The sequence below is a fragment of the Gobius niger genome, assembly GCF_951799975.1.
Source record: "Gobius niger genome assembly, chromosome: 16".
NCBI classification, from domain to species: domain Eukaryota; kingdom Metazoa; phylum Chordata; class Actinopteri; order Gobiiformes; family Gobiidae; genus Gobius; species Gobius niger.
The window spans coordinates 26,559,308-26,585,561 of NC_136867.1; the positions used below are offsets into that span (position 1 = coordinate 26,559,308).

At 42.6% G+C, this 26,254-nt stretch overlaps 2 protein-coding genes across 4 annotated transcripts; both read right to left on the reverse strand.

The window, feature by feature from the left end:
• Positions 1-1,941: 1,941 nt before the first annotated feature.
• dnajc5gb (DnaJ (Hsp40) homolog, subfamily C, member 5 gamma b) lies at positions 1,942-11,864 on the reverse strand. 3 transcript variants are annotated; one of them, XM_079573581.1, is made up of 6 exons: positions 11,717-11,864; positions 10,299-10,465; positions 7,646-7,859; positions 5,419-5,569; positions 4,648-4,707; positions 1,942-2,369 (listed from the first exon to the last, which is right to left on the reverse strand). In XM_079573581.1, the coding sequence occupies exons 2-6, from the start codon at positions 10,409-10,411 to the stop codon at positions 2,281-2,283; spliced, it is 627 nt and encodes a 208-aa protein (XP_079429707.1). In that variant the 5' UTR covers positions 10,412-10,465; positions 11,717-11,864; the 3' UTR covers positions 1,942-2,280. The 3 variants fall into 3 exon arrangements, with proteins under 3 accessions (XP_079429707.1, XP_079429706.1, XP_079429708.1); XM_079573580.1 differs by having other exon boundaries at positions 4,648-4,710; XM_079573582.1 differs by lacking the exon at positions 4,648-4,707.
• Positions 11,865-13,586: 1,722 nt separating this feature from the next.
• Positions 13,587-25,713, reverse strand: LOC306976389 (protein NLRC3-like; the record flags this gene model as incomplete). Its single annotated transcript, XM_079574306.1, has 12 exons — positions 13,587-14,122; positions 14,810-14,856; positions 14,922-15,092; positions 15,165-15,332; positions 15,438-15,611; positions 15,754-17,518; positions 19,620-19,815; positions 20,369-20,396; positions 21,973-22,059; positions 23,888-23,950; positions 24,014-24,115; positions 25,667-25,713. 12 exons carry the CDS (start codon positions 25,711-25,713, stop codon positions 13,587-13,589), a joined length of 3,384 nt encoding a protein of 1,127 aa, XP_079430432.1.
• Positions 25,714-26,254: the final 541 nt, after the last annotated feature.

Sequence of the window (26,254 nt, forward strand, 5' to 3'; positions counted from 1 at the left end):
AAACCTAATTTTGAGAAAACAAGCTCTAGCGTTTTGTAAAGTCTGCACGTGCTCCCTGTGGATGGATACCAAACATGTAAGTATGTGTGAATGGATAAAACGAGGGAAACCGGCCGATGCAAATCTCCGCCCTGCTCACGACAAAACGTCTTAAAATAAAAACAGCAAAGGGGGAGTTTTGGCTTCTTTTCCTTTTACTGAGACATTAAAACTAGCTAAAAATCCAAATCTCGCTAAAGTGATCGTCTGTAAGATCGGAAAGTGAGGAGGGAGTAGGCGTGAAATCTGAAAGCTCCTCCCCCTTCTCTCCTGATTGGACCCGACAGGCCGGTTCAAAAGGAAGTAACGTGTTTACCTTAATAAATCCTTTCCGTAGTCCCTGTGGGGGTAATACAAGTGTTTATGGGATGATTGGAGGGTCTTTCATGCCCCCCTGGTGTCTCTGGACAGAAAACCATGTTTGCAACTTGCCTGCCACCGGGTCGGAGTCACCAATACACACTAGTAGAATCACGAAGAAGAAGCTAACAGGCTAACGGGCAAAGCTAACTGCGGGCTAACGTCACTTTAAACAGTATTTACAGCCAAGTTTGAGTGAAAAAAAATATTTCCATTATATAATTGGATGCACAGTAACCCTCTCTCCCTTCGCCTTTCCTGTCGGCGTAGTATTTACTCTCAAAGACAATTAATAAGTTAAAAAATCGCGACTTGCTACGACACCTGCAGTTGCGCTTATGGCCTCTAGGGGGAAGAGTTACTTAGTACTGCTTTAAATCAGCAAAGGGAGAAGGAACTATACAAACAAAGGATCATTTAATATTCCTCAATTTTCAGTCGGTCCATTATATGGAATCTATCACATTTGTAAAGCATTTAAAGTTGGCCATTTTTATGCTCACTACTGCCACCTCAGGTCTTATGCGTAACTGCAATCTCTATATTAAGCTTGTACTTTTTGAGTGCAGGATTTTAGAGGCAGTTGTGGTGAACAGGTCTGAGCTCATTCTACACATTAGGACATGAATGGAAAGTGTAGGGGGAGGAAAATACTTAGCTCTAACATTTTTTAACTCTGTATAGTCCCTTTAAAAATAAGTATTTTCCTCCCCCTACATGTTCCAGCCATGGCCTAATAAGCCCAGACCTGTTCACCAGAACTGGCTAAAAAAAATCCTGCACTGTCACTCAGAAAGGTGTTAACTCGGGTCCGAAGCACCGTCATGCACAACTGCAGTTACGCGTTAGACCTGAGGTGGCAGTAGTGAGCAAAAAAGGACCAACTTGCATCTCACTCAATCACTTCAACATTTTTTTCTGACATCTCAATTCTGCCTAATATTGTGCAGCCCTAATAATGTGCCGTTTGACAAAAATACAAAAATCAAGTGTGCGCTCGCCGACCGATCCAAAGGTCGCCGGTTCAATCCCAGGTCCGGCCAGTGCGTCCGGTCGCCGTGTCCTTTGAGAAACCTCACCTGCCTCGCGTCTGGAGTCCAACATGTAGACCGGTGTGCGAGTGAGAGTTTGTGATCCACCAAAAAAGTAAAACGAGTGTAAAAACCAGCAGCTTCAGTGCATCTTCTCTAAACAGCCGAGTTACAAAAGGCACAATGTCGTTTAGATCATGGTTCTGCAAACATTCAGATCCCACAAAACACTAAATTCTACTTTTGCTTTACCATTTGAATGTTTAGACCGAGTTTGAAGTTAATTTGGAACTTTAGTACCTTTGTCTTGATTGTGAAGCTTTAAAACTCTTCAGCAAGTCTCTAGTCTCATTATTTTCTCAATCTCAAAGCTCAAATTCTTAGCTCTGTTGTCATTGCTCCCTCACGCAAAAAGCTCCATGGGCCTTAACTCGTGTTTTCCTGCTTCTATAAGACATCGACTCTGAGGTTCAACCGTTTAAATGTTCACTATAGCAGCCGCTGTGATGTGCTGCGTTTAAAAAAAAAAGAAAAAAAGCCCGGGTGAATTGAAGACCGATCATTTCGTCAGCATCACGATTTAAAACTAGCATTTAAAGTGCACGAAAATAGACTTTTATCAACTTGTGCTTCCCTGGATGTGCCCCAAACATTAAAAAAATTAAGAATAAATATGAGATCGGCTAATCGGAAAAATTTTGGCACATTCAAAGTCACTACGTAAACAATAAAAACCGTGCTGTTAAAAACCAGTCCGCGTGTGGGGTTTGCATAGTAATATTTTCACCAAAGCGACCTCCAGGGACGAGTTCCCGGGCCGCCTCCGGAGCTCGAGGCCCGGGCGGGGCGGTCATTTGTACGGGAGGGCGATGGGGGGGTTGACGGGCTCGGAGGTGCCGTTGGCCGCGTGAGGCTGGATCACGATGGGCGTGTCTTCACCTGCCAAGGAACAAGGTGACATGAAGAAAGAAGTGATTAAATACACGAAAACATGAACCATAAGGAAAAGTCACGGTCGCTTGTGCAAACAAATTGGCTTAGTTTGAGAACAATGCGTTTGACAAAAAGAATGAAAGTGCAAATCACAGGTTGATCTATATTGATGAAGGACTGGAAAGCACAGGGAGAAGGGAGTGAAGAGCAGGAGAGACATTCAACAAACTGTCTGGTATTAGTCTGAATAGGCTATATGCACAGTTTCCCCACGTGACGTCTTCCTGGACAGTCAACCACACGCTGGACTTCCTGTCAGCGGTCGTTTACATTCACCATTAGCAGGTCCCCACTCAAATATAGAGATGGCTCAGGATCTGGTTAAGGACAACGAGTTACTGATGGAGTCACAGCAACGTATTACAAACATCATGTTCGCTGTGAATCCAGCCCCAAAGGAAACGCCAGCTGTCGTAAGGGGCGGAGCTTTTATCTTAGAGCTAAAGGCTAGTGTTGAAAAATGATAATATAACATGTAAACAAGTAAATATTATTTAAACTACTAACAGGACGATTCTTTTTTGCGCTGGCTCGTTCAAAACTTTGCGCTAGTTTTATTTTTTATTTTGTTGCCGCGTTAGCCTCAAGACATAAACATCCACCGTTATGAACACGGAGGTTTCCTTCTGTGAAGTCGTTACGTCTCATGTAATATTTTCTAACCTGCTCCAGTCACATCTTAACTTTTACTCGCTGTCCTTTACCAAATCTTGAGCTATTGCTTCATTTCTGTGGGACCTGCTCATTTTTAATGGTTGGAGATAACGGACAGGAAGGACAGCGTCTGGCTGACTGTCCAGGCGGAAATCACGTGGGGTCACTGTGCATAGAGCCCATAGAGCTCTTAAGCAGCTTTAAGTTGAAAAGGCCACAGGAAGCATTCCATTACGGTCTGTGCAACATCAACATTTCGGAGGAAGAGTTCTCAGTGTTTTGGAAAACGACTTAACAGTGGACTCGGGGTCTCAGTGAGGGAAGGATGGAGCGTGAGATCGACAGGCGGATCGGTGCGGCATCATCAGTGATGCCATCGCTGTATTGGACTGTTGTGGTGAAGATGGAGCTGTGTCGGGGGCAAAGCTCTCGATATACCAGTCTATGTGTATGTGACTGTTGTATGTATGTGACAATACTTGCTATGTTTTGTTATTTTGTGTTCAGGACCCCCTTGAAAAAGAGATGGTTCATCTCAACGAGGCTATCCTTGAAATAAATGAAAAATGAAAGCTATGTTCCCACCCTCACCTTTGGTCATGAGATCTGGGTAATGATCAAAAGGACAAGATCGCGGATACAAGCGGACAAAATGAGTTTCCTTCGCAGGGTGGCAAATCAGTCTGGGCATCTCTGCTCAGACTGCTGCCTCTGCGACTCAGCCCTGGATGAAGTGGAAGGTTTGCAGCACTGCTTATATCAGAGCAAAGCGAACACGAGCGCACTGATACCCACAGCGGCGCTCCACACACTTGCCCTGCATACCCAGTGGCGTGGGGAGAAAGCAGCAGGACACTGTGACCCCAACACGCCTCTCCTCGCAAACTCACATCCCGACCCGTGTCCCAGTGGTCTCACAGGCAGCTCTTTCATATGGCCATCCCGGGAAAGGACAATGGAAAGTGTGGGCGATCCACAACAACAGAGGGACCGTTATTCAAGTTACTTCAAAGCCCAAAAGCATCTTCACAGTTTACAAAACAAAAAATAATTTGTTGTATACATCAAATGTGTAAATTATGCTACAAACTACAAGTAAGTGAACAAAACATTTTCCCACTTGTTGTCTATCATGAGTTGTTAATGATAATTCCAGGAACATCCGGACTCAAACCCATGACGCCGAGGCTGGAACAGTAACATTATCCCAGTAATAAAGACAAACTTTTAAACCTGTGATGTGCACTTTTACCCAGCGCATTAGCACAAAGGTCACAAACAGCATTAATATGGCAACATGAAATGAGTAAGTAAGTAAATAAATGAGTTCCTTTTAGTCACCGGGGACGTGAACATTCGATCACTTTTGTGTGAAACTAGACGTAGCACCCGTGAAAATGAGTTAACAGTTGGTTCACTGAGCAAAACAAAGACTGTGACAAAGGATTAGAAAAAGCCCAACAAACAAACATCTGTTAGCGAGCGTCTGGACAGGTTTAGTGAAGCAGCCGCCGCGTTAGCTTTGTTAGCCTCATTAGCCTCGTTAGCGTTACCTGTTCACAGACGTTACCTGTTTGGTTGGACGGGGCACTAGAGCTGGGCTGAGTTACTACAACGGGGTCGTCTGACTCTGCTGCGAAACAAAACCAACACTAAGAAACGGTTCATGAATTTACCAGGTGTTTCTTGAACTCATCATTCAGTGACGTCCTGTCGATGCTCGTTATGGTGAAAGTTACAGTAGAGAAAGTAACCATGTCTCTTCTGTCGTTATCTTTGCACAGCTAGGGATTTATTTCTCACTTCTCGTCCACGTTTACCATTTTAAAACCACAGAAAATAAATGCCGTTAAATTAAGGAGGAAGGAGGAAACAAAATTGGGATCTTTTGAGCAAAAAAAAAAGAAAAATGTGGTCGAGTGCAGCCCAAACTGCAACTGAATATGTTTTAGATCATAATTGATATTTTTATTGAACTTTTACAGTAAAAATACTTGAGCAATGTCATAATTTGTCAAGAAATTTAGATTTAATCCCTGTTTGCATCCAAATTAACCTTGTAGTGAGTGGTCAGCATGGCACCTTTGCTTTCCATCACAGTGGCCTCTACAACGCTCCAGGATCACTTGTTTTGTAGGTTTTCTGGTGAGAGGGTTCGTCAGCAGTGAAAACCTTCCAAACAACTGATCCTGGAGCGTCCTAGAAACCACTGTGATGGAAAGTGAAGGCGCCACGCTGACCACTCATACAGCCGCCAGGTCACTACAAGGTCAAACATGCACATCAAAAGTTGCATGATGCACCTTTAAAACCACGTCTTGATGGTCTCTTCTGGACTGACCTGCTTCCTGTTCGCGCAGCTCGCTCTCCAGGTCCTCGGGGTCGGGGTAGAGCTCCTGCTCGTGCTCGTCGGATCTGCATTTACCACAGCAGAAGCAGCAGCAGCAGAAACAGCAGCAGCAGGTGAAGACTGTGCAGCAGATCACCAGGCCCTGCCAAGAACAGAGAAGAAGTCATTTAGAAACATCACACTGAACTATAGGGGCTCTCCGTGTCTTTATTTGAGGCATAGGACTGATTTATTTAGGATATTCATGTTTAGTAGGTTCTTCAGAGGGAGCTCATTTGAATCTGTTATGGTTTTGCAATCACGAGTGAAAGTCTGCAACGTAGAATATAGAAAATTCAACCCGATTTTCACCGTAACTTTTGAAGTGTAGCTTGTGACTGATTTTCGCTGCAATGTTTGTCAGTTCCTTTGAGGCCGAGGAAGTTGTGGGGGGACTCATTTTAAGGCTGTGACAGAGTTCTTTCCAATGCAAACAAAACATACAGTCTCGATAACCTTCGGTTCATATCATCCTTTAAATCTGCTTATTATACGGCTCTTCACAACGTAAGTAAAAGCTCCGTTGATTTGAATGGGATTTCCCAACGTTCTACCGGTCATTATTTTCTGATAAAGGACCTCTGAAAAAAATAATGACCGCTGCCCATGGCAACGGAGTTCGTGCTTTCATATCACTCCGCGCGTACGTAGTAGCGACACTATCTCTGTCCCCGTCACTGCGAAACAAGACCGGTTCGCCGTGTCGGTGCTTATTTTCCCGATAATGACCAGCGTTCTATACATTATCCCTTACATATCATCAGCTAATAGGGCCGGGCGATATGGCCTAAAATCTACATCACGATTAGGGCTGGGACTTGGGACCAACCAAAAAGCTCCGGTATCAAAAAACTTTTTTTTTCCCGGTATTTTTCTCTCCAGACGTCTATAAATGATCCACAGTGAGTCTAAAAAACCCTGAACTCATGAGCAGCTTCAGCGCAAATGCAGATGTTTTCTTAAAGCGAAGCAAAGCTATGACTTAACACTTACCATGACTAAACCAGAAAACTGGTTAAAAACCAGGACTGAATAAGAAACTAGACTCTTAGACAAAGAGAAAAGCAGTGTCAACAAGAAACATACAGTATCTGCTTTAGCTTTACCTTTAGCTTTAGCCTCGCAGAGCCTGAAGTTACTGCTGTTGTTTCTAAACTCCAGCTGCACCGGAGCCATTTGGGATCAAAGATTGTTTGTGGATAAAGTGAGCGCTCACTCTGCATTAGCCATTTTTGGAACAGTTTCGATAAATTATTAGTGACAGAGTGAGCGCTTTCACTATGTAACAGATCTTTGACGTGTGAGGAGCTTTCACTTTGTCGAACAGCGCAGTGTGTTTAGAAAAGTTTAGCTGAAATAAAACCGTGTCCTGATGTGGATCTGTCTCTGCAGCTCAGGAGGTAATAATGTCCTTTCTCTCTTTTTATCGCCGCTTTAGTGGGAATTCTGCTCAAAAACTGAAGTCACAGGTGACGCTGCTGCGGCCTGTGTTCTTTCTGCTGTGCTGTTTAAGGATTTTTTTCCTGAACGATACTTTTTATACACATTATTTTAATACAATGAAAATAACATAGGTATCGGAAAAAAAAGTACCGTTAAGGCACGACATGAGTACCAATGGACAAATTATTTCAAAATCCCAGCCCTACGCCTATTGGGAAGATTAATTCAGTGATGTTTAATTAAAAAAATGTTTTAACCCCATACTAATTTCCTCGCAAAGATGATCTACTCAAGCAGTTTACATCCTTCATTTCATGTTACTGTTTCAGCACCTGTCTCCATGTTCTACAGTCTTTGTACAACAATATCAAAAAATTATATTGCGATAACGATATGCAATACGACCCCAATCTGATATTGTAAATTACCCATATATCGACAATAAATAAAAAATAACAGCAAAGTAAAAACATGTGTGAAACTGGCTCCTGTCCCGATCTGAAAGAGACACGACGAGCACATTCTCCTGTCTATACAAACAACTCAAGCCCGAAGAATGCTAAACCTCACCTCATCTTTTCAAACTGCGACTAAAACATTCTCCCACTACCCAAACTCACACAGGACGTAAGCGCTACCCCGGCACTAAACAGGACTTTCGAGAAAAGCCCCTTCTCCTCATCACGTCATGGAGATAAAGAACATTTCCATTGTCCAGCTGTATCGGCCGACGCACCTTGAACCAGCACTTGGACATGAGGAAGTAATATTTGACGCTGTCCTCGCCGAACTGCTCCGCGACGTACAGCCCCATGGAGCCGTACTCGTCGTAGATGCGCCGCTTGTTCTCGTCGCTCAGGATGGAGTTGGCGTTGTTGATCACCTTGAACTTCTCGGCCGCTTCTGGGTTGTCCGGGTTCTTGTCCGGGTGATGTCTCAACGCCAGCTTCCTGCAAGAATAAAGAGCAGCTGAGTCGAAGTCGCAGTTTGGAAAGGAGTCAATTTGCCAGTGACGGAAACTCTTTAAGTCACATATTTTCTCTGCAAACAAAATAAATCTGTCTCTTCATGAGGTCCCGTGTATAAAGGCTGGTTTATCCCAACGTTTAAGTCTCATGTTCGTTTATTATTTGGTTTGAACAACCCACAACATTGACAATAACGAGGAACGAGGAACCATTTCATTAGAATTACAAAGCCTGGTTTAAACAACTAATGGCAACTGGAATATAAGAGTTCATGAAAACATTTGTCTATTTGGTGCATCACTTCCACTAGAGTCCAAAGACACCAGCGAGACAGAAGGAGGAGACTTCCTAAAACCAACGTGCATCTCCTTTGACTTTGAAACATTTTTTTATTTTTTTTATCACATTATAGCTTAAGTGGGGCTGTTTGAGGATGTGTTGATGGAGTAAACTAAAGGGAAATGTTTTTTGGAGGCTCTATTAATGAAATTTACAATGTACAAAACACTACAGACCCTAAATATAAAATCAAAGTAGGTTTTCAACAAAAATACTACATTATTAATGTCATTTTTGCTCCATTTGAGTCTGTGTGAACCAGAAACCGATTAATCGTTTACTAAAATAGTTGTCGACTATTTCAATAATCGATTAGTCGTCGATTAATCGATTAGTCGTTTCAGCCTTATTTGAGTCTGCTGTCTGTTATTTACAACAAACACACATTTATAAGTAAAAAATACATTGAGTTTAGGGCCGGAACAAACAATTATTTGGTAAACGATTAATCTACCAATTATATTCACGATTAATCGCTTGGCTTTTTTAAAATTTTTCACATTTTTTGTATCACATAAGGCTAATGTGGCACCGCTTAAGGACATGTTGATGGAGTAAACTTAAAATTAATCTTTGTTGGAGGCTCTTGGCACTAATTCTGCTTCTGATTGGATGAGTCAGATATTTACGATGTCCAAAACTCTACAGACCCTGGCTTTAAAAACAAACTAGGTTTTCATAAAAAATACAATTAAATTACTATACATTTTTGCTTTATTTGAGCCTGTGTTTATTGAAATAGTCCATCGATTCATTGTTTTCTGGTAATCGATCAGTTGTTTCAGCCCCAATTGAGTTGTGCTAAATTTGTTTCTGACCACCAGCCTGTTCACATCATGGAGACGGGTCCCCGAGCGCCAGGCCAGGCTGGCAGCTCACTGCTCCTACAGGTCGCCCAGCGAGAGGAGAACTAACTTCTCTACAGAGATTAAGTAAAACCTAAATTAAATAAAGCTTAAAACACTCTCAACCTCATACTTTTTAAATCTTAACCTACACCTGAACCAAGCACATTCTTCTTGGCATCATCTAAGATCTTCTTGAAAAAAAGCTGCAAAAACGAGCATGAAAACGCAACAAATGAATGACAAAATAAAGCCACAAAAAAAGCGATGAAAGTGCAGCAACAAAGTGACAAAAACACAGTAAAAAAGTGAAAAAGCACGTGAAAAAAGTGACGGCAACAACATGAGGAAAAAGATCCGTTTTGTAGGTCTTAGCTTTCAAATGAGGCCTATGGGCAGTAAACTCTAGTCAAGAGGCTTTTAGATTTGGGTAATGCCGAACTGGAGAAAATGCACATGTTAAGGTGTTTGGAAAGAGGCTACATTTCTTTTTTCTTTTTCTTTGAACAGAATATTAAAATACAATTCGGATTTGGATTATTTTTTATTTGAAATTATTCCAAGAAGCCCCTGGATGAGAAAGCGCTCAAAAAAGGACAAAACTCAAGTGATTTTCTTAAATTGTGTTGTAAAAGTACTTAGGCGCTCACACTCTCCAGGGCGAACTCAAATTTATCAAAGCATGATTAGCTCAGACTTGGGGGGGGATTAAAAACTCCTGATTTACATAATTATGTGCAGTATTTGCCTAGTATCTCTTCATAGTCAAAGCAACTCACAGCACATTGTTCCCCAACAACACAACGAGGCCGTTCCCAGTGCACGTATGAGAGCATTACCATTTGACAGAAGCTAAACAAATACAACGCCAAACAAATACAAGTGCCGATGCTTTTCAGAGCATGTTTGTAGAGGTCTAAACTACAGGGTTAGCAGGTTATGAGTCACCCATGGAGCCCAGATATCGGTTGTTTTAGGAGGACATTTCTAAATACTTTCACTGGACACACGTTACACTCGCCTCTTTCATAACTTTGCCTGTGGCGTCTGTAAACACTGCCCGACTCCGCCCACTCCAGCCAAGTGGTTTTGAAGGTCAGATATAATCCCAATAAGCCATAAAAGCAAACAACCAAGTTCAAAGGCAGATACAATGTCAGACAAAATTCATTCCAGCTACAGTATGTCTTCATTTCTGGGGAGCGTTTATGAATGTACTTAAAGCTTGAGTCCAAACCTGTACGCTTTCTTGATTTCATCCTGAGACGCTCCTTTCTCCAGCCCCAGGGTTTTGTAGAGGCTGTCTCCCTGGGTGGACATCTTCCTCTGCGGTCTGTTCGGATCCTCCATGATTCACAAACTTAAAGACACGGGCCCACGAAACTCCGACTCGGAAGCGAAACCCTGCAGGAGAAAGACAAATCATTACAAACAAAGAGAATTCAGTGACTTTCCTTCACAACTCAACAAATAACAAACTTCTCTAGGTAAAGCGTGTCTCCTGTCTTTAGTGAGGAGGTTGTATGTGCGCTGCTGGTGCTCGTCAGGTCTGTTACTTACTGGCCGACGTCCAAAACTCCAGCTGGGCGGAGGTGTGTACTTTGAAACACTCATGAGGATCAGCAGTAGCAACATTTGAAACAATGGGGTTGTGCAAATATATTCAGGGAGGGATTAGGAGAAGTGTTTGTAGGTCTTTGGACTGGACCAGCAATTCTCAACCGGTGCTCAACAACGCTGATGTGATAGGGTTAAGGGTTTAATAGTTTCTTTTGAAAGTAATGGTTGACAATCTAAAACTATTTAGACAATAGGCACAGAATTGTTACCCACTGAAAGTCATCTCAGATCCACCTTTAAGTTTACTTTGTTTCTGTTCAAGAGCAGCGTCTATAATAATATGTTATAATATGTTTTGTTTGTCTGTCTGTCTCTTGTACATGTTTTTATGGACCTTTTTCAGTCTGAAATAAAGATTGATTGATAAAAAGAACAGCAAAAGTGTGTGTTTTGTCTGGACAGGCTGCTTTTGAGTCCCAAGCTGAAAACCACTGCACTTGACCATTATAGCACAAGTTTGTTTTAATTTATTCTACTCTATTCTGATATTCTTACTCAGGGTTCGAGTTAATAAGAGTTATATCAAAAAAAGCAGACTTGAAAGTTGCAAAAACGTTAGCCAAAACACAACATTTTGACGTGCAAATATACAGTGAATGGCACCACTTCTAGCATTTCATATGAAAACCTATGAAAGAAGTGTAAGTCGCAAACAGAGATTAACAAAAAAGAACAAACTTACAAACTATACACAGCCTCCATGACCTAAAACTCACGGCAAATGTAGCTGACAGTAAACAAAGATGAAAAAAACCTCAAAGATGCAAAGAAGGAAGCACATGACCAAACCTTTTATGACAGTTCAGCGCGTCTCTTCCTTAATCTAGCAGCTAAATGTTAGAGAAACGAACTCTTACACATTCATAAAACACTCAGTTAAAATTAAGACTGTAGAATAGTTGCTGCCGCCGTTTTATTTCTTGTGTCTTCAGGTCAACTTCAGTCCAGCTGCTAAGTGACTGAGAGCTAACGAACTTTAGCCGAACACGACCAACGTTTCTTCAAAATAAACCGACATAAGCAACATTTACGCACCTGACGATCAAATATCCCGGTTAGTTGTTAAATCACACGGCCGTGGAGTCGTCCGCTGCTCGTCCTAAAGTCGTTTCCATGTGTTAAACTGTGAAATACTAGCTAGATTTTGAACTTCAGTCGAGTCAGTCATGCCCTAAAGAAGAAAGTTTACAGCAGCGAGAAGACGGAAGTGACGCGCTGACGTCATCTGACACGGCGGGCCGACGTGAGGGAGCTGGGCGGGAAACGACCGTTTTTAATTTATTTCATTTCCGTATTTTATTCATTTGTTGGACTTTTTATTATTTGTGTTAGCGAAGGTGAGCACAAATGAAAGCATGAATATTATCAATAATAGAAAAAGCAAATAAAATAAAATTTCGGTTATTGTCCTGGAACTATGTATTTTTCATATCATAAGCACAGGTGTTAGCTACTTAATTTTACTGTGATATGCTAGAAAATATACATTACAGTTAGGACTGCACAATACTTAAGTAAACTGCGATATGCGATACGGCGGTGCAATATTTCGATAACGATATTGCGATATTTTACTGAACCATTTCAACACATGTTTCAGTGAAGTTAAACATAAAATCACAGGTTTTTCAGCTGGCAGAAGTCATCAAAAACAGGATCAAAACAAGGGTCAAATTGAACTAAATTAGGAATGAGGAGTTTGCAAAAAAATATGCAGATATTGCATCACCTAATATTGTGATACGATAATTTTTGTGATCTATTGTGCAGCCTTAATTACAGTATAAACCCTATTGTGGTTTTGTTTGGGGGGATCTATTATTCAATTTTGGACTGAATGAACTGCTGGACACCACATTTGCCCGTCAATGATTCCACCAAAACAATAAAGAAAGGCATTTTCACTAGGGCTGCACAATATATCGCTGAAAAGACATTTGTTTTACAAACTCAACCAAAAACAAACAATGCATTGAACTTACAAATGTGCAAGTTAAATTTTAGTCTTGTTTTGGTCCTGACATAATGTTTTAGTCTTTTTTTGACACAATTTGCTGAAAAACGAGTTACTTACAATTTGTGTTTAATTATTTCGGTTTATTTTCGGTTTATTTCGGTTTGGTCATTTACAAATGATTCAAAACATTCAAAACATACAAGTCAAACAATGAACACAACAAATGACCAGGCGCAGGCAGAAGCTAAAGCTTATTGTGCCTGCCCTTCACTTTTAAATCATGAATTAGAATTCGTGAAATATGGCAATAATATTCGTTTCGCATATCACAAGTTACTTCAATATTGTTCAGCCCTATTTATCTCTTAGTTCTTCAAAACTTTATCAGGTTCTGCATTCGATCTACTACGTTTCCATTTAGGGGGCAAAGTTTATTCTACAAATAACCCAAGTAAACCTCCGCCTTGCGACTTGACTGCCTAAGTTTGTGCTTTTTGCTTTTGAACCTAATATTTTCTGTATATTGGTTAGCCTATATATTAAAGCAATGCACAAGAAGAACTTCTGTTACTCGTTCACTTTTTTCAGGTTTTTATTTGTCATGTCATATTACATCAGTGCAATAAAGAACTCACAACGGACCAGGCAGGAACTTAGAATCCTACAAGAAAATCTCAAGGATAAGGTACACTTTATTGCCTTTCTTGAGAGGGATTTATCCTTCGCATTTGACGCAGACTCAATTCTCCAGGAGTTGAAACTGTATGGAGCATCTGCAGAGCTTGATGAGGCTGGAGGATTCGCCAATTGTGCCTGTTATGGGTCCCACCAAGACAGCCAAGACAGGGAGAACATGCAAAGACAACCCTTTCCAGAAATCGTCCGACACAGAACACATTAAAGCCCCCACTGCCCCCTCTCTTGCTCACTCTCTCTGTGAAGTCCTTGTTACTTAGAGATGAGAGATACTGAGGAGAAACGGGACCCAAACCCGAACCCAGCGAACAGCGGCTGAGTGAAGTTTGTGTGGAAGGTGTGAAGGTGGATGAGCCGACCCTCCAGGACTTGGTAGAACGACAGAAACCCGGCGGGACAGTCCAGGAAAACAGCCACTCTGCCCACAGCGTCTCCTGGAGGCAAATCCAGGTACTGCTCCTTCGTACCCGCACAGACGGAGAGCCGACCGACCGAGCACCACAGCCTCCAGGAGACGTCGTTTTGCCCGAACACGCTGCTCGTGTCGGAGCCTTTGCGAGGGACGTCTTCGTAGCTCACTGCGATGCTGACCACGCCGCTCCACTCCACCTCCCAGTAGTGCCGTCCCGTGAGGGCAGAGGAGCAGAGGAGCTGTGGGTACCAGTCGAAACGGTCCAGATGATCCGGGTACGGCTGCTCCTCCTCCACAAAGATCACCGTCCTGTTGTCCTGCGAGAGATTCAGTTTTCTGTACGCGGTGTTCACATCCAGAGTCAAATCACAGAAGTCTAAAGGAGAAACAGGAACATGAGTCAAGCCACTTATATTGACTGGAATGTAAGTATTTTATTTAATTTTGAAAGCTCAAGAGTTAATTGTCCACATAAGGACTTGAGGCAGTGATTCCCAGACAGATTGGGCCTTTCTGTAAGGAGTTTTCACGTGCTGCCTAGAGAGATCAAGCTCTGAGGATTGGTCTCCAGATGCTGGACTTTGACGGCCGGCTGCTCCGGACAGGTTGCCCCAGCGAAATTGAAGAATGGGTCAAATGCATGACATAAAAGAGGCAATAAAGTGAAACTGTAACCTTTCTTCAAAGCCACTGGGAAAACCTGTCTGGAGCAATGGGAGACTAGACAGTTTTCATAGCCATTCCCCTATATCTAATAAGGTCGTTGATCAGAAGCATCTAAATGGAAGTGGTCAAATACACAGAAAAATCTATCTACACAATGCCACACACCAGTTGTTCTCAAACGGTGGGACTTTATGTGGAACTCCAGGTCAATTTTAGACTTTATTAATTAGAGATAATTCCATTTATCCTTTAGAAATGCATCTAAAGTAGGTGTTTTTATCCGGTTAAGACAACACCTATTTTAGACTTTCTATTAGCTGCTTGGACTGTGAAACATTTGAGAACTGCCACTGCCCTACACAGTTCATACACTGTTGTGCAGAAACTCTGTACTTACATTTCTTCAGGCCTGGTTTTAAAAACTGCTCTCCAGATGGCGTCAACCTTAAAACAGATGGTGTTATGAAGAGTTTACAATGATCTGAAATGATGAAGTGAAAGTGTTTTACCTGAGGGTTGTCAGACTCCCTTGCAGTTTCTTCTCCACAGAGGACGGGAGCTTGACTCCAGTGAGCGCTGGGTGGTTGTAGCTTAAATCCAGCTCCTTCAGATTCAGGTTCAGCTTCAGAGCCGCAGTCAGGGCAGACCAGCCTTTACTAGAGACCATGCACCCGGACAACCTGCCAAAGCAAGCATACGTGCTTGAACAAAACTCGTGGATATTAATTAGATATTATTGTCCCTGTTTGCACCTGAAGGTCTGCAGCTTGCACAGCGGACTCTTCAGACCCACAGACAGTTGTTCTACTCCGGAGTCAGTCAGGTCATTGTTGCTGAGGTCGAGGAGTCTCAGACTGGAGCAGGACAGGATTGACAACAGAGGACCACAACTGCTCACCGACAGACAACAGCACTGCAGCCTGGAAGAGACACCAAACTAAGTTAATATCCTCCACTGGGACTTAGGCTTCCAAAAACATGATCTAAAAAGTCATGTTTCCTTGTGTCTGTAAATTGGTTCGTACCTGAGAGACTGTACTGTGCAAGGCGTAATCTGCAGCCCCAAAGTGAGCAGGTGGACTCCAGAGTCTCTCAGACTGTTGTAGCTCAGATCCAACTCTTTGAGACACGAGGACTCACACCTCAGAGCCTTGGACAGAGCAACACAACCCAATTCTCCAATGTTAGAGGCCGTTAGTCTGGAGGGGAAGAAAAAGGTCATACAAAGTTCTTGTACTGCAGTCTGCAATCATTTAAACTACTGTATCTTCAACATTTTCAGGAATTTGACCTCGGAAAGCAAATGTGCTTCTGCTGTGTAACTAAACAGGAGACACTCACATGGCTTTGTTGGAGGCTTTGACCACAGGCATCAGCCGGAGGAGGACTTCCTCTGAAGAGCAGAAGTCCCTGAGGTCAAACGTGTCCAGGTCTTTGTCTGAGGACAGGAGGATGAAGGCGAGTGCAGACCACTGCGCAGGAGACATGCGTCTGGAGAACTGCCCCGACTTCAGGTTTCTCTGTATCAGATCAAACAGCGAGCGGTCGTTCAGCTCGTGTAGACAGTGGAACAGGTTCAGGGCTCGGTCCGTGGAGTCCAGCTCATTCATCTTCAGTTTGAGGTACACCGCTGCCTCCTCTGCAGCGCCCCCTGTCTGTGGGAGCAGACCCTGCAGCAGGCTCTGGTTGGTCGGCAGAGACAGTCCCAGGAGGAAGCGCAGGAACAGGTCCCAGTGTCCGTTTGGAGTCAGTAAGGCCTGGTCGATGGCGCTTTGGTAGAAGAGCTCCTTGGAGTCTTGAGAGGCAGAGGTTTGCTCTGGCTGCAGCAGGTTGACTCCAGAGCTGTAGAAGGTCTGATGGACGTGAAGAGCAGCCAGAAACTCCTGCACAGTCAGATGGATGAAGCAGTAAACCTTGTCCTGGTACAGGCCTGGCTCCTCTCTAAAGACCTGTGTGAAGACTCCGGAGTACACTGAGATCTTTGCAGCATCAAGTCCACACTCGCTCAGGTCACTCTCGTAGAAGATCAGGTTTCCTTTCTGCAGCTGCTCGAAGGCCAGTTTTCCCAAAGACAGCACCATCTCCCTGGTCTCTGGAGTCCAGGGTTGGTCCGACACCTCTTGGCTGTCGTACTTGAGGCTCTTGACTTTGGCCTGGACCACCAGGAAGTGGATGTACATCTGTGTGAGGGTGTGGGGCAGCACTCCACTCTCTCTGGTCTCCATCAGATGGAGCAGGACTCTGGAGAGGATCCAGCAGAAGACCGGGATGTGGCACATTATGTACAAGGTGCGGTTGCTCTTGATGTGGGAGATGACGGCTGTGGCCTGCAGCTCGTCCCTGAACCTCGTCCTGAAGTACTGCTCCTTCTGAGGGTCTGCAAACCCTCGCACCTCTGTCACCATGGAGACGCAGTCAGAAGGGATCTGATTGGCCGCCGCGGGGCGTGTGGTTATCCAGAGGCGAGAGGAGGGAAGCAGGCTCCCCCTGATGAGGTTCACCAGCAGCACTTCCATTGAGGTGCTCTCTGTGGGATCAGTCAGGGCCTTGGTTTTGGTGAAGTCCAGAGGAAGTCTGCACTCGTCCAGACCATCAAAGATGAAGAGCACGTGGAGGTCTTCAAAGCTGCAGAGCCCTTTGATTTCACTGAAGAAGTGGTGCAGCAGTCCCACCAGGCTGAACTCTGTGTCTCTGAGCACATAGAGCTCTCGGAAAGTAAAGGGGAACAGCAGCTGGACGTCCTGGTTGGCTCTACCTTCAGCCCAGTCCAGACTGAACTTCTGCGTCAGCACCGTTTTCCCCACGCCGGCCACGCCCTTTGTCAGCACCGTCCTGATTGGCCCCTTCCTGTGGGCGGGGCCTTTAAAGATGTCCTCACATGTGACGGTGATCTCTTGTACAGTTTGCTTCCTGGACGCAGCCTCGATGCGTCTGACCTCGTGTTCCTGGTTGACCTCGGAGGCCCCTCCCTCTGTGATGTACAGCTCTGTGTAGAGCTGGTTCAGGGGGGCGGGGCTTGCTGCTTTAGCCACGCCCTCAAAGACATGACTGTACCTCCGCTGCAGAACGGACTTCAGCCTCTTCTGATAGAGCCCTGTGTAACTACCTGCAGACAAAATAACAAACATGAGCTTAAACAAAGAAAAAACGCTGAATGAAGATTGAATCTCAGAGGCTGAATCCCTTGAGTATTTTCAACCCTGTGTCCGGGTCAATTCTTGTACTATTCCATGAGTCTTCCCCCAATAGAAAGATGCACTACAGATGATCACGCAACACCTATTGGTTCAACTTATAACCCAAGGAAGCAATAATTTGCTGTGAGGAAGGTTCCAGAAACTCCTGTCTTCGAAATGAAAGTTGGAGGAGTTGCTGCTGTGCCTGAACGCAGATGTACATTTGTAAACATGCAAATAACATTAAACAATATGGCAATAAAGATGTGATGCAAGTCTCTGCCGTCCACACTTAAGGCGCCAAAGTGAATACATGATACTAAATTATATATAATTATATATATACAGTGCCTCTCGTAAGTATTCATACACCTTGAACTTTTGCACACATCATGTTTACAACCCTAAACATAAAGATTTTATCTAGATTTTTTTACTGAACGTTCACACACAAGTTACAGACAACTGTGAAGTGAAAGCAAAATGATACATGATTCTGTTATTTTTCAAAAAATAGAAAAGTGAAAAGTGGGGCTTGCATAAGTATTCATACAGCATTTTCTGAGTGCATTAAATTGCCTTTATAACATTCCTAATGACTCCAGAATGTTCACACCTCACCCTAACGGTTAAATAGAGGCCACCTGTGTGTAATCTACTCTCAGTATAATTTCAGCTGTTCTTTTAGGCCCTCAGAGCTGTGGTCGGAGTGTATTGGTCACTAAAACACATCATGAAGGTCAAGGAGCACCAGAGAGGTCGGGGATAAAGCTGTGGAGAGGTTTAAAGCAGCATTAAGTTATACAAAGATTTAAACATCTCCCGGAGCAACTGTTCAATCCATCATTCAGAAATGGAAAGAGTGTAGCACCACTGCCAACTTACCAAGACGTGGTCGTTCACCTAAAATATTAGATGGAACAAGGAGAGCACTGGTAAGAAATCCACCCAAGTGCCCCAAGATAACTCTGGAGCAGCTGTGAAGTCCTGCCGCTGAGCTGGGGGAATCTGTACATGGGACAACTATAAGTCGTATCTACACAAATCTGGCCTTCATGAACGAGTGGATGAAGAAAGCCATTATTGAAAGGAGGCCATAAGAAATCCCGTTTGAAGTTTGCTCGAAGTCATATGGAGGACACAGCTCCATGTGGACAAAGGTGCTTTGGTCAGATGAGAGAAAAATGTAACTTTTTGCCCCAAATGCAAAACGTTATGTATGGAGCAAACCTAACACTGCTCATCGTCCTGAGTGCACCATCCCCAGTGTCAAATATACGGGGGGGGGGGGGCATCATGCTGTGGGGCTGCTTTTCCTCAGCGGGGACTGGGAAGATTGTAAGAATAGTTGGGAACATGGATGGAGCCAAATACAGAGACATTTTGGAGGAAAACCTGCTGGAGTCAGCAAGAGAACTGAGGCTGGGGCGGAGATTCACCTTCAGCAGGACAATGACCCGGAGCATAAAGCTAAATCTTCAATGGAATGGTTCAATAAAAACATATTATTGTGTTAGAATGGCCCAGTCAAAGTCCTGACCTAAATCCTATTGAAAATCTGTGGAATAATGTGAAAACTGCTGTTCACAAACGCTCTCCTTCTAATGTGACAGAGCTTGAGTTGTTTTGTAAAGATGAATGGGCTAAAATGTCAGTCTCTACATGTGCTAATCTTGTAGAGTCAGACCCCAAAAGATGTGCTGTTATTACAGCAAAAGGGGGTTCCACAAAGTATTCATTCATGCTGTATGAATACTTATGCAAGCCCCACTTTTCGGTTTTCTATTTTTTTAAAAACAACAGAATCATGTATCATTTAGCTTTCACTTCACAGTTGTCTGTTACTTGTGTGTGAACGTTCAGTAAAAAAAATCAAAATAAAATCTTTATGTTTAGGATAGTAAACATGACAAAATGTGCAAAAGTTCAAGGTGTATGAATACTTACGAGAGGCACTGTACATACATCGCAATCGATCATCTCTCCATTTAAATTGCACTATGTAATTTCAATGATTGAAGTGTTCCTTACTGCTGTGCAGCCGGTCCGCCAGCTCCTCCTGCTCCATCCTCCTCAGGAAGTCCATGGTCATGTTCAGAACAGCCTCTCGGTTTCTCTGCTCCTCGTCCTCCTCGTTCACAAGGCATTCTGGGTATTCTGAGGCCAAGACCCTTTGAAACCGTTTTAGCTCGCATTTGACGAAACTAATGATGGTTTCCTCCAGACGCTGAAAAAAACAAGTCACACTCTACTCAAAAAAACGGGGGTCATGAAGCAATAAGTGATAAACAAGAGTCAAAGATGGACTTGTTACAAACCGTGAAAATGGAGTCAAGGGTTTCCTTTCTGCCCAGCGGCTTCACTCTGTAGACCAGCCAAAAGAAATTCAATAATCATGATAATAATGGATTGGATGATTATAATTGAGCTGGACAAGCTTCTCAAAGCTTTTATGCCTGTCTGTTTTGGAGACCATTTCATCTTCCCCTTGCTTCATTATTATTCACATTCATAGAAATTCTAAACTAATTCTAATTCTAAACTTCCACCCTCCACCGTGTTTACTGACCCACAAGCCTCCAACTAAACAGGTCCAAATTACTATAGGTAAATTTTTTCCCCCATACATTTTTTCCAAAGTGCTGAAACACCGGTTTATGGCCCTCAATGAACATTTAGACACCGGAGTCTGCCTATACGTCTTAATACGTTAAATTACAAATGGTGTAGCTGTGGACTTACTCTTTTTTTAAATCCCAGTCTCTGTGAAAGGAGCTGACCTTGCCGAGGGACACACTGCGTCCAGTTCTGTGGAAAAGATCCGCAGTTAAGAAATAAATGTCACAATCAGGCGACCCCTCCTCATTAAGTCATCCTTCCATCTTCATAGTTTTGACATAGCTCTGCTCCGACTGGTTGACAGGGCAAAATAGGTGTTACTGTGACAAAAACGCATTGCATATCGGATGATGCAATGCAAATAAACAAACTGCTTATCATACTATTTCTTTTACTCTCACAGAAATGCAAAAGGAATCATTACAACCACGGGGAACTCTACAAGACATAGCGACATTTCAAAACACTATCTTGACTGTCTTGAATAATTAACCCCTGGGTTAAACGATACCAGTATGATATCGAAAAAAAAGGTTGTTTTTTTTTCCTATTTTTATCAAAGTGTTCTACCCAATTCTTTTTACACTTTTTTAGAATTATTATTATTGTCCCAATTTCTTTTCCTAATTGTAAAGTTTTGCTAATTTTTCATTACTAATATTTTACCTATTTCTCACCTTTTTTTCTCTCTCTTTTTTTGCCTATTTTTTTTAACATATTTTTTCCTTATTTTTGCCAGAATTTCTCCCAATTTCCCACAATTTTCCCACAAATTATTCACATTTTTTCACACATTTCTTCACAATGGATATGAACCCTAAATTGTATTATTTATTATTATTTATTTATTTAGCACTTTAGCATAACTAGTTAAAAAGAAAAAAAAAAAGTACATAAAAAGCGTCCATTCGGATGTATGAATATACAACAAAATAATTAATAATAAAAGCATGTGCATGGGAGAGGTAGAAGCCTATAGGCTTATAACAACACCACTCTCAAGTAAACAATTAAATAAGAATCAGAGTAATGTAAACCCACGCTAAGTCACTACATAGTACAAAAATACAGAGTCAAATACAAATACAACGTGTCAAATATACAATACTCATACAATCATTTCCTTTATGAGTCTCTGCTCTGTGCTCAGCAATTTGCAGAGCTTTCAAACATCATTGTTCTGCTTTCTGGTTCGAGATGACACACATTTTAGTATAGTAGTATAGGTATTGGAAAAAGTATCGTTCAGGTATTGGTAACGGTATGATTGGCTTACAGGTCAAACATAATGAATATAAAAACTGTCAACTTTGAGTCCATGGATCGAGTGTTTTTTTAATCTTTACTGCCATGGTCCAACGGTTTAAACTTACATTGGTATCTTTAACGAAGGCACATCCTGTATCCGGAGAACCTACAAGCTTTATACTTAAAGCCATGTTTATTTCATTCTTTGTATAACGTGGTGTTTATACATATGTTTGACTAGTTTTTCTCAGAATTGCAAGATAAAGGTACAATAAAGAAAACTAAGCCACTTACCGTGATTCTGTTAAGTCAGCATCTTTTTGTTGGGAGATTTGATCCTGCAGAGAGAAACATCTACGCTTGTCCTCAGGTCTGTGGGAAACACACATTAAAAGGTAGAAACGTGCTGCACATTTGACCTAATAGTCTTTACAAAACGTTGGCAGCATCAGTGCTTTTCATCCAATAGAACTTTATGTGAGGCACTAAATAAACCTGTTCAGTACTGTGGACTTACGGAGGAGCCTCTTCTTTGCTGAAAGCCAAGTTTAGGAACCTGGAGCTTCCAACTTTTATAAAACCAGGGTCAAACACGGCGTCTGTTCTGAAAACACAAAATAATCATCAGTCACTTTACAATGTTAATATCAGGAGTCTCCTTCAGTCAGTCTTTGTTTCCACTTCAGCAGAGGAGGTCAGTAACAAAGTCAATTTAACCTCTTATCCCCCACCTGAACCGAGGACATTTTCTCCAGTTCAGCTTTACCCAAATCTAAAAATGAGGATGAAAAATCGGACAAAAACCCCCACCAAAATAGCAACAAAAACACGACAAAAAGCTCTTGTAGTAAAGGTTAAATCATGGGTTTTGGTAAAACAAAAAGTTATAAAACATTTTAAAAAGAGCAACAATAAAGCTTTTAGATTTGAGTAAAGCTGAACTGTAGAAAATGTGCTCGGTTCAGGTGGGGGGTAAGACAGAGCCGGTGCAGGCCCTTCTGGGGCCCTAAGCAAAAATCCACAAGGGGGCCCTACAGTACGCATCCCATGGCTATTAGACGAGGAGCGAAGCCAGTCAGTTCAGGCCTTGCCCCACTGTGTGAGAACCACTAACCACTAAGCCACTGGGGAAAATAGAATCTTTTGGGAAACACAATATTTCCCTCTTTTTAGCCATTTTCTGGTAGAATATGAACTTTTTTATCACATACAAATAAAGTAAATTGTGAATCGGGTCCATATGGATATTTTCTCACAGCAGATTGCTCTGTTGAAGTGAAAAAACGGCAGTTGTAGCTAGCGCTAGCTAACGTTAGCAATAGCCCGATGCTAACATGTAGCATTATATAAGCATTCTCTGTTATGTTGAACCACTTTGCTCCTCTCCATGTCTTTGTATCTTTATTTAGTAGAAAACTATATTCATAATTCTGCATTTGTTATAGTAGTTTTTGAATAATTAGAGAAAGTTAGATTTTTTCCAAATTGTTTTCCCCCTTAACTGTTTTCAAACGGAGCCATTTATGATTTGTCGCTGTTATTTTACCCCCTGCCTCTATATGGCACTGTGTCTCTTTTTCCTCCCTGGGCCTATATAAGGCGTGGTCTTATGTAACCAGGTGCTGTTAATTGGGACAATTCTTCTTGACCGTGTCACATATGGAAGTGGATATTGGGTTTTTAAGCCAAATAAATAAGTTTATAGAAGTGGAACACGTGTCTGGGAACCTTTCATTTTAGCAGCCACAGTGTCAGTATGCGTGGTGTATACTGCCAATACACTTTATATTCCAGAGATGCCATTCCATCTTCTTCCACTTTTCCGTTGCCGGATCGTGGGGGCAGCTGTTGGAGTTGCCGAAATCACATTGCACCAGCCCCTTATGGCTCCTCTTGCAGGTGGGGGGTCCACAGAAGGACGGCCTCATGGTTCTAACTGGGCCTGTTGGTCTCTCATAAGGAGCTTCTGAACCGCTCTTTGTCTGACCCGTCACCTATAACCTGTTTGCCCTGGGAGACCCTACCAGGGGTCCCGACAACAGGGCTCCAGGATCATTCGGTGCTCAAACCCCTCCACCACGTTAAGGTGGCGGTTCCAGGAGGGGTGAAACCTGCACCTGACGGATATTTCTGTCTTACCACTGAGAATTAGCCTGTGAGTAACCCAATTCTTCCTACGCGTATAGGAAGAATCAGTGCTGGGGCAAGAGGTTAAACCCATGCTCGACATTTACTTTTCGTCGTGTATCTGACCAGTAGATTGACATATCGGCCTGTCATGAATTATGTTTTTGTAGCTTCTTAATTTGAAGCTCTTTCAGCTTAAACCCAGATCTAGACACTATATTTTTATTCATAACATTCATTTATTCTCCTCATTGCGAGTGAGGACCAGCGCCTTGGCCGAGGTCTTTGGCACAGGAGTCACTTACTTTGTCTGAGGCTCCTCTCCTATCCCGAAATCCGAGTGAGTCAGCGCCGAGTCATAATCCTCCCTGTGAAAAATGCGTTAATCTTGCTTCTACCACCAAGAAATGTCTCTGGAATGGTTTTCTTACTGTGTCTTTGACTTTGAAGAGCCTTTAAAATCCAGGTCTCTGTGTAAGGACCTGTCGCTCTTCAGAGACATGTAGGCGGAGTCACAATCCGAACTGTGGACACTAGAATCAAAGGCTTAGGGATAAAAAGGGCTTCATTTCTGTAACACGTCACTCTCTCCCATCCTCAACACACTGCACCTGCAGAAGCTCATCAAAACGACGTCACAGCAGGAAGCGTTTGCCGTAATCGACGCATAAGTCAGTCAAACAAAATATGTGGGCGGAGCTTGTAGGAGTCAGTGTTCAGGAATGGAACATAGCAAAGGCGGGAGTCACCCAGGATATTGAGTAATGTTACTGCTTTACTCCTCTTCTCAAGTAAAAGTATAAAAGCAGAGTCCCAAATGCTGGATATAATCAAGTAAAAGTAAAAGAAGGATGAGCTGAACATACACTGCAAAAAGTAATCTATAAATCTTGAAATTAGTACATTTGCTTTATTTAAGTACTAGTTACTCATTTAAATATTGGTGCATTGCTTTTTTACCCTTAACCTCTTTACCCCCGGCCAAAACCAAGTGCATTTGTTTCAGCCCGGCTTTACCCAAATCAAAAAGCTCTTTGGCCAGTGTAATGCCTCATTTGAAAGCTAAAGCTAAGCTAGTTTTACAGTGTTTTAAAATACATCTTTGCTAATAAACTGCATTTTTAGATGATCACTTTCAAAATAATCTGAAAAATCCTCAAGGTAGGGGCTGCTTTGAGTGCAGTAGAAAGGTCCAAGGGTTCCTCAGCACAAAAACAGTTGGGAGTCATCCCAGTTTTAAAGAGACTTGATGCAAGTTGGTCATTTTATACTCACTACTGCCACCTCAGGTCATACATGTAATTGCTGCTTCTATATTAAGCTCGTGCATGACGGAACTTCAGACCCGAAGTAAGAACTTTTTGAGTGACAGAGCAGGATTTTAGAGGCAGTTGTGGTGAACAGGTCTGAGCTCATTCTACACACTAGGACATGGCTGGAACATGTAGGGGGAGGAAAATACTTCATTTTAACATTTTTAAACTCTGTATAGTGGCTTCAAGGCTAAAAGTCCGGATCCCCCTCCCCAAAAAACGAAAGGCCGAACCTCCCAAATGTGGCAGTTTACAACATCATATGTGACCCCCACAGTGAGTTTTGGGGGTTAGCATTGGCAAATTGTAAGGAGTTGATTATGTTTTCAGCAGTTTTAGTGTACTTCAAGAGTCTCTCATCTGTAATATCAGGGGGACAGAAGTTCGACAATGGAGGACCGGATTCTGCCCCCGGGCCTGACACCCCTGTGCCCTAGGACGTCGTGGGGCGACACGGCACAGCAGTTAGCGCTCGTGCTTCACAGCTAGAAGGTCCAGGTTCGATTCCCACCAGGACGGGGCCTTTCTGTGTGGAGTTTGCATGTTCTCCCTGTGTCTGCGTAGGGTTCCTCCGGGTACTCCGGTTTCCCCTACCACTAAAAACATGTACAATAGGCCAGGATGTATGAGAGTGTGTTTGAGAGTGCGCATGAGGGATAACGGATGGAAATTAGCGCAAGTCTACAATCTGGTGTGGCTTGTTCATTAACTTGCACTGTCCCGACCAAATAAACCAATAAATTAAAAACAAATAAAATAAAGACCACTCACCTGTCTCTCTCTGAGCCGTCCATAACTCCCTCCTCTTTGTCGTCCATTTTAGTTCAAATCAGGACGTCCTGCAACATCACAGATACAAGCTGAGGGCAGGTATTTCACTGATTAAAAACACATTTCCAAGTACAGTTCAGGATGAGGAGGCAGAGATATTGTTTCTCGATTTTCCAGAGGTCACTGTACAGATTTGCACGAAAGGGAAAACAAAAAACATTTACCCCACTCAATTTTTCTTCAAACTGTATGGTTAATTACAGCAAATTAATCTTTTCTTTTATTTCATGCTTTTGTCATTATTCATTCATGATCAATTGAATGAACAAAATCAAGGCCCTAAATGTCCATAATAAGCATTAAATTTGATGAACTTCTTGGGAAATACTCACGTGGGCTTGACTATTTTTCCTGCATGAGATTGTCAAACTTACAAAAGAAAAAATCTGGTCTAAAACTCACTCAGCTGCAGTTTGGACTTTTCCCCATATAAATTCCCCGTTGTGTCAAATTTCCCCTCATGGTACCTGTATAAACCCTTGTGACTCAAACATCAGCATTCACCCTTTTCTGTATCATCAACTTTTT

Excerpts from the sequence above, each read along its gene's own strand:
- dnajc5gb (XM_079573580.1), bottom strand. The coding sequence starts at position 10,411 with ATGGAGGATCCGAACAGACCGCAGAGGAAGATGTCCACCCAGGGAGAC. Across the intron at positions 4,711-5,418 it reads GCTGCGCGAACAGGAAGCAG|CAGAGTCAGACGACCCCGTT; the intron begins GTCAGTCCAGAA and ends TTTGTTTCGCAG. Across the intron at positions 2,370-4,647 it reads TGCCCCGTCCAACCAAACAG|GTGAAGACACGCCCATCGTG; the intron begins GTAACGTCTGTG and ends GTTCCTTGGCAG.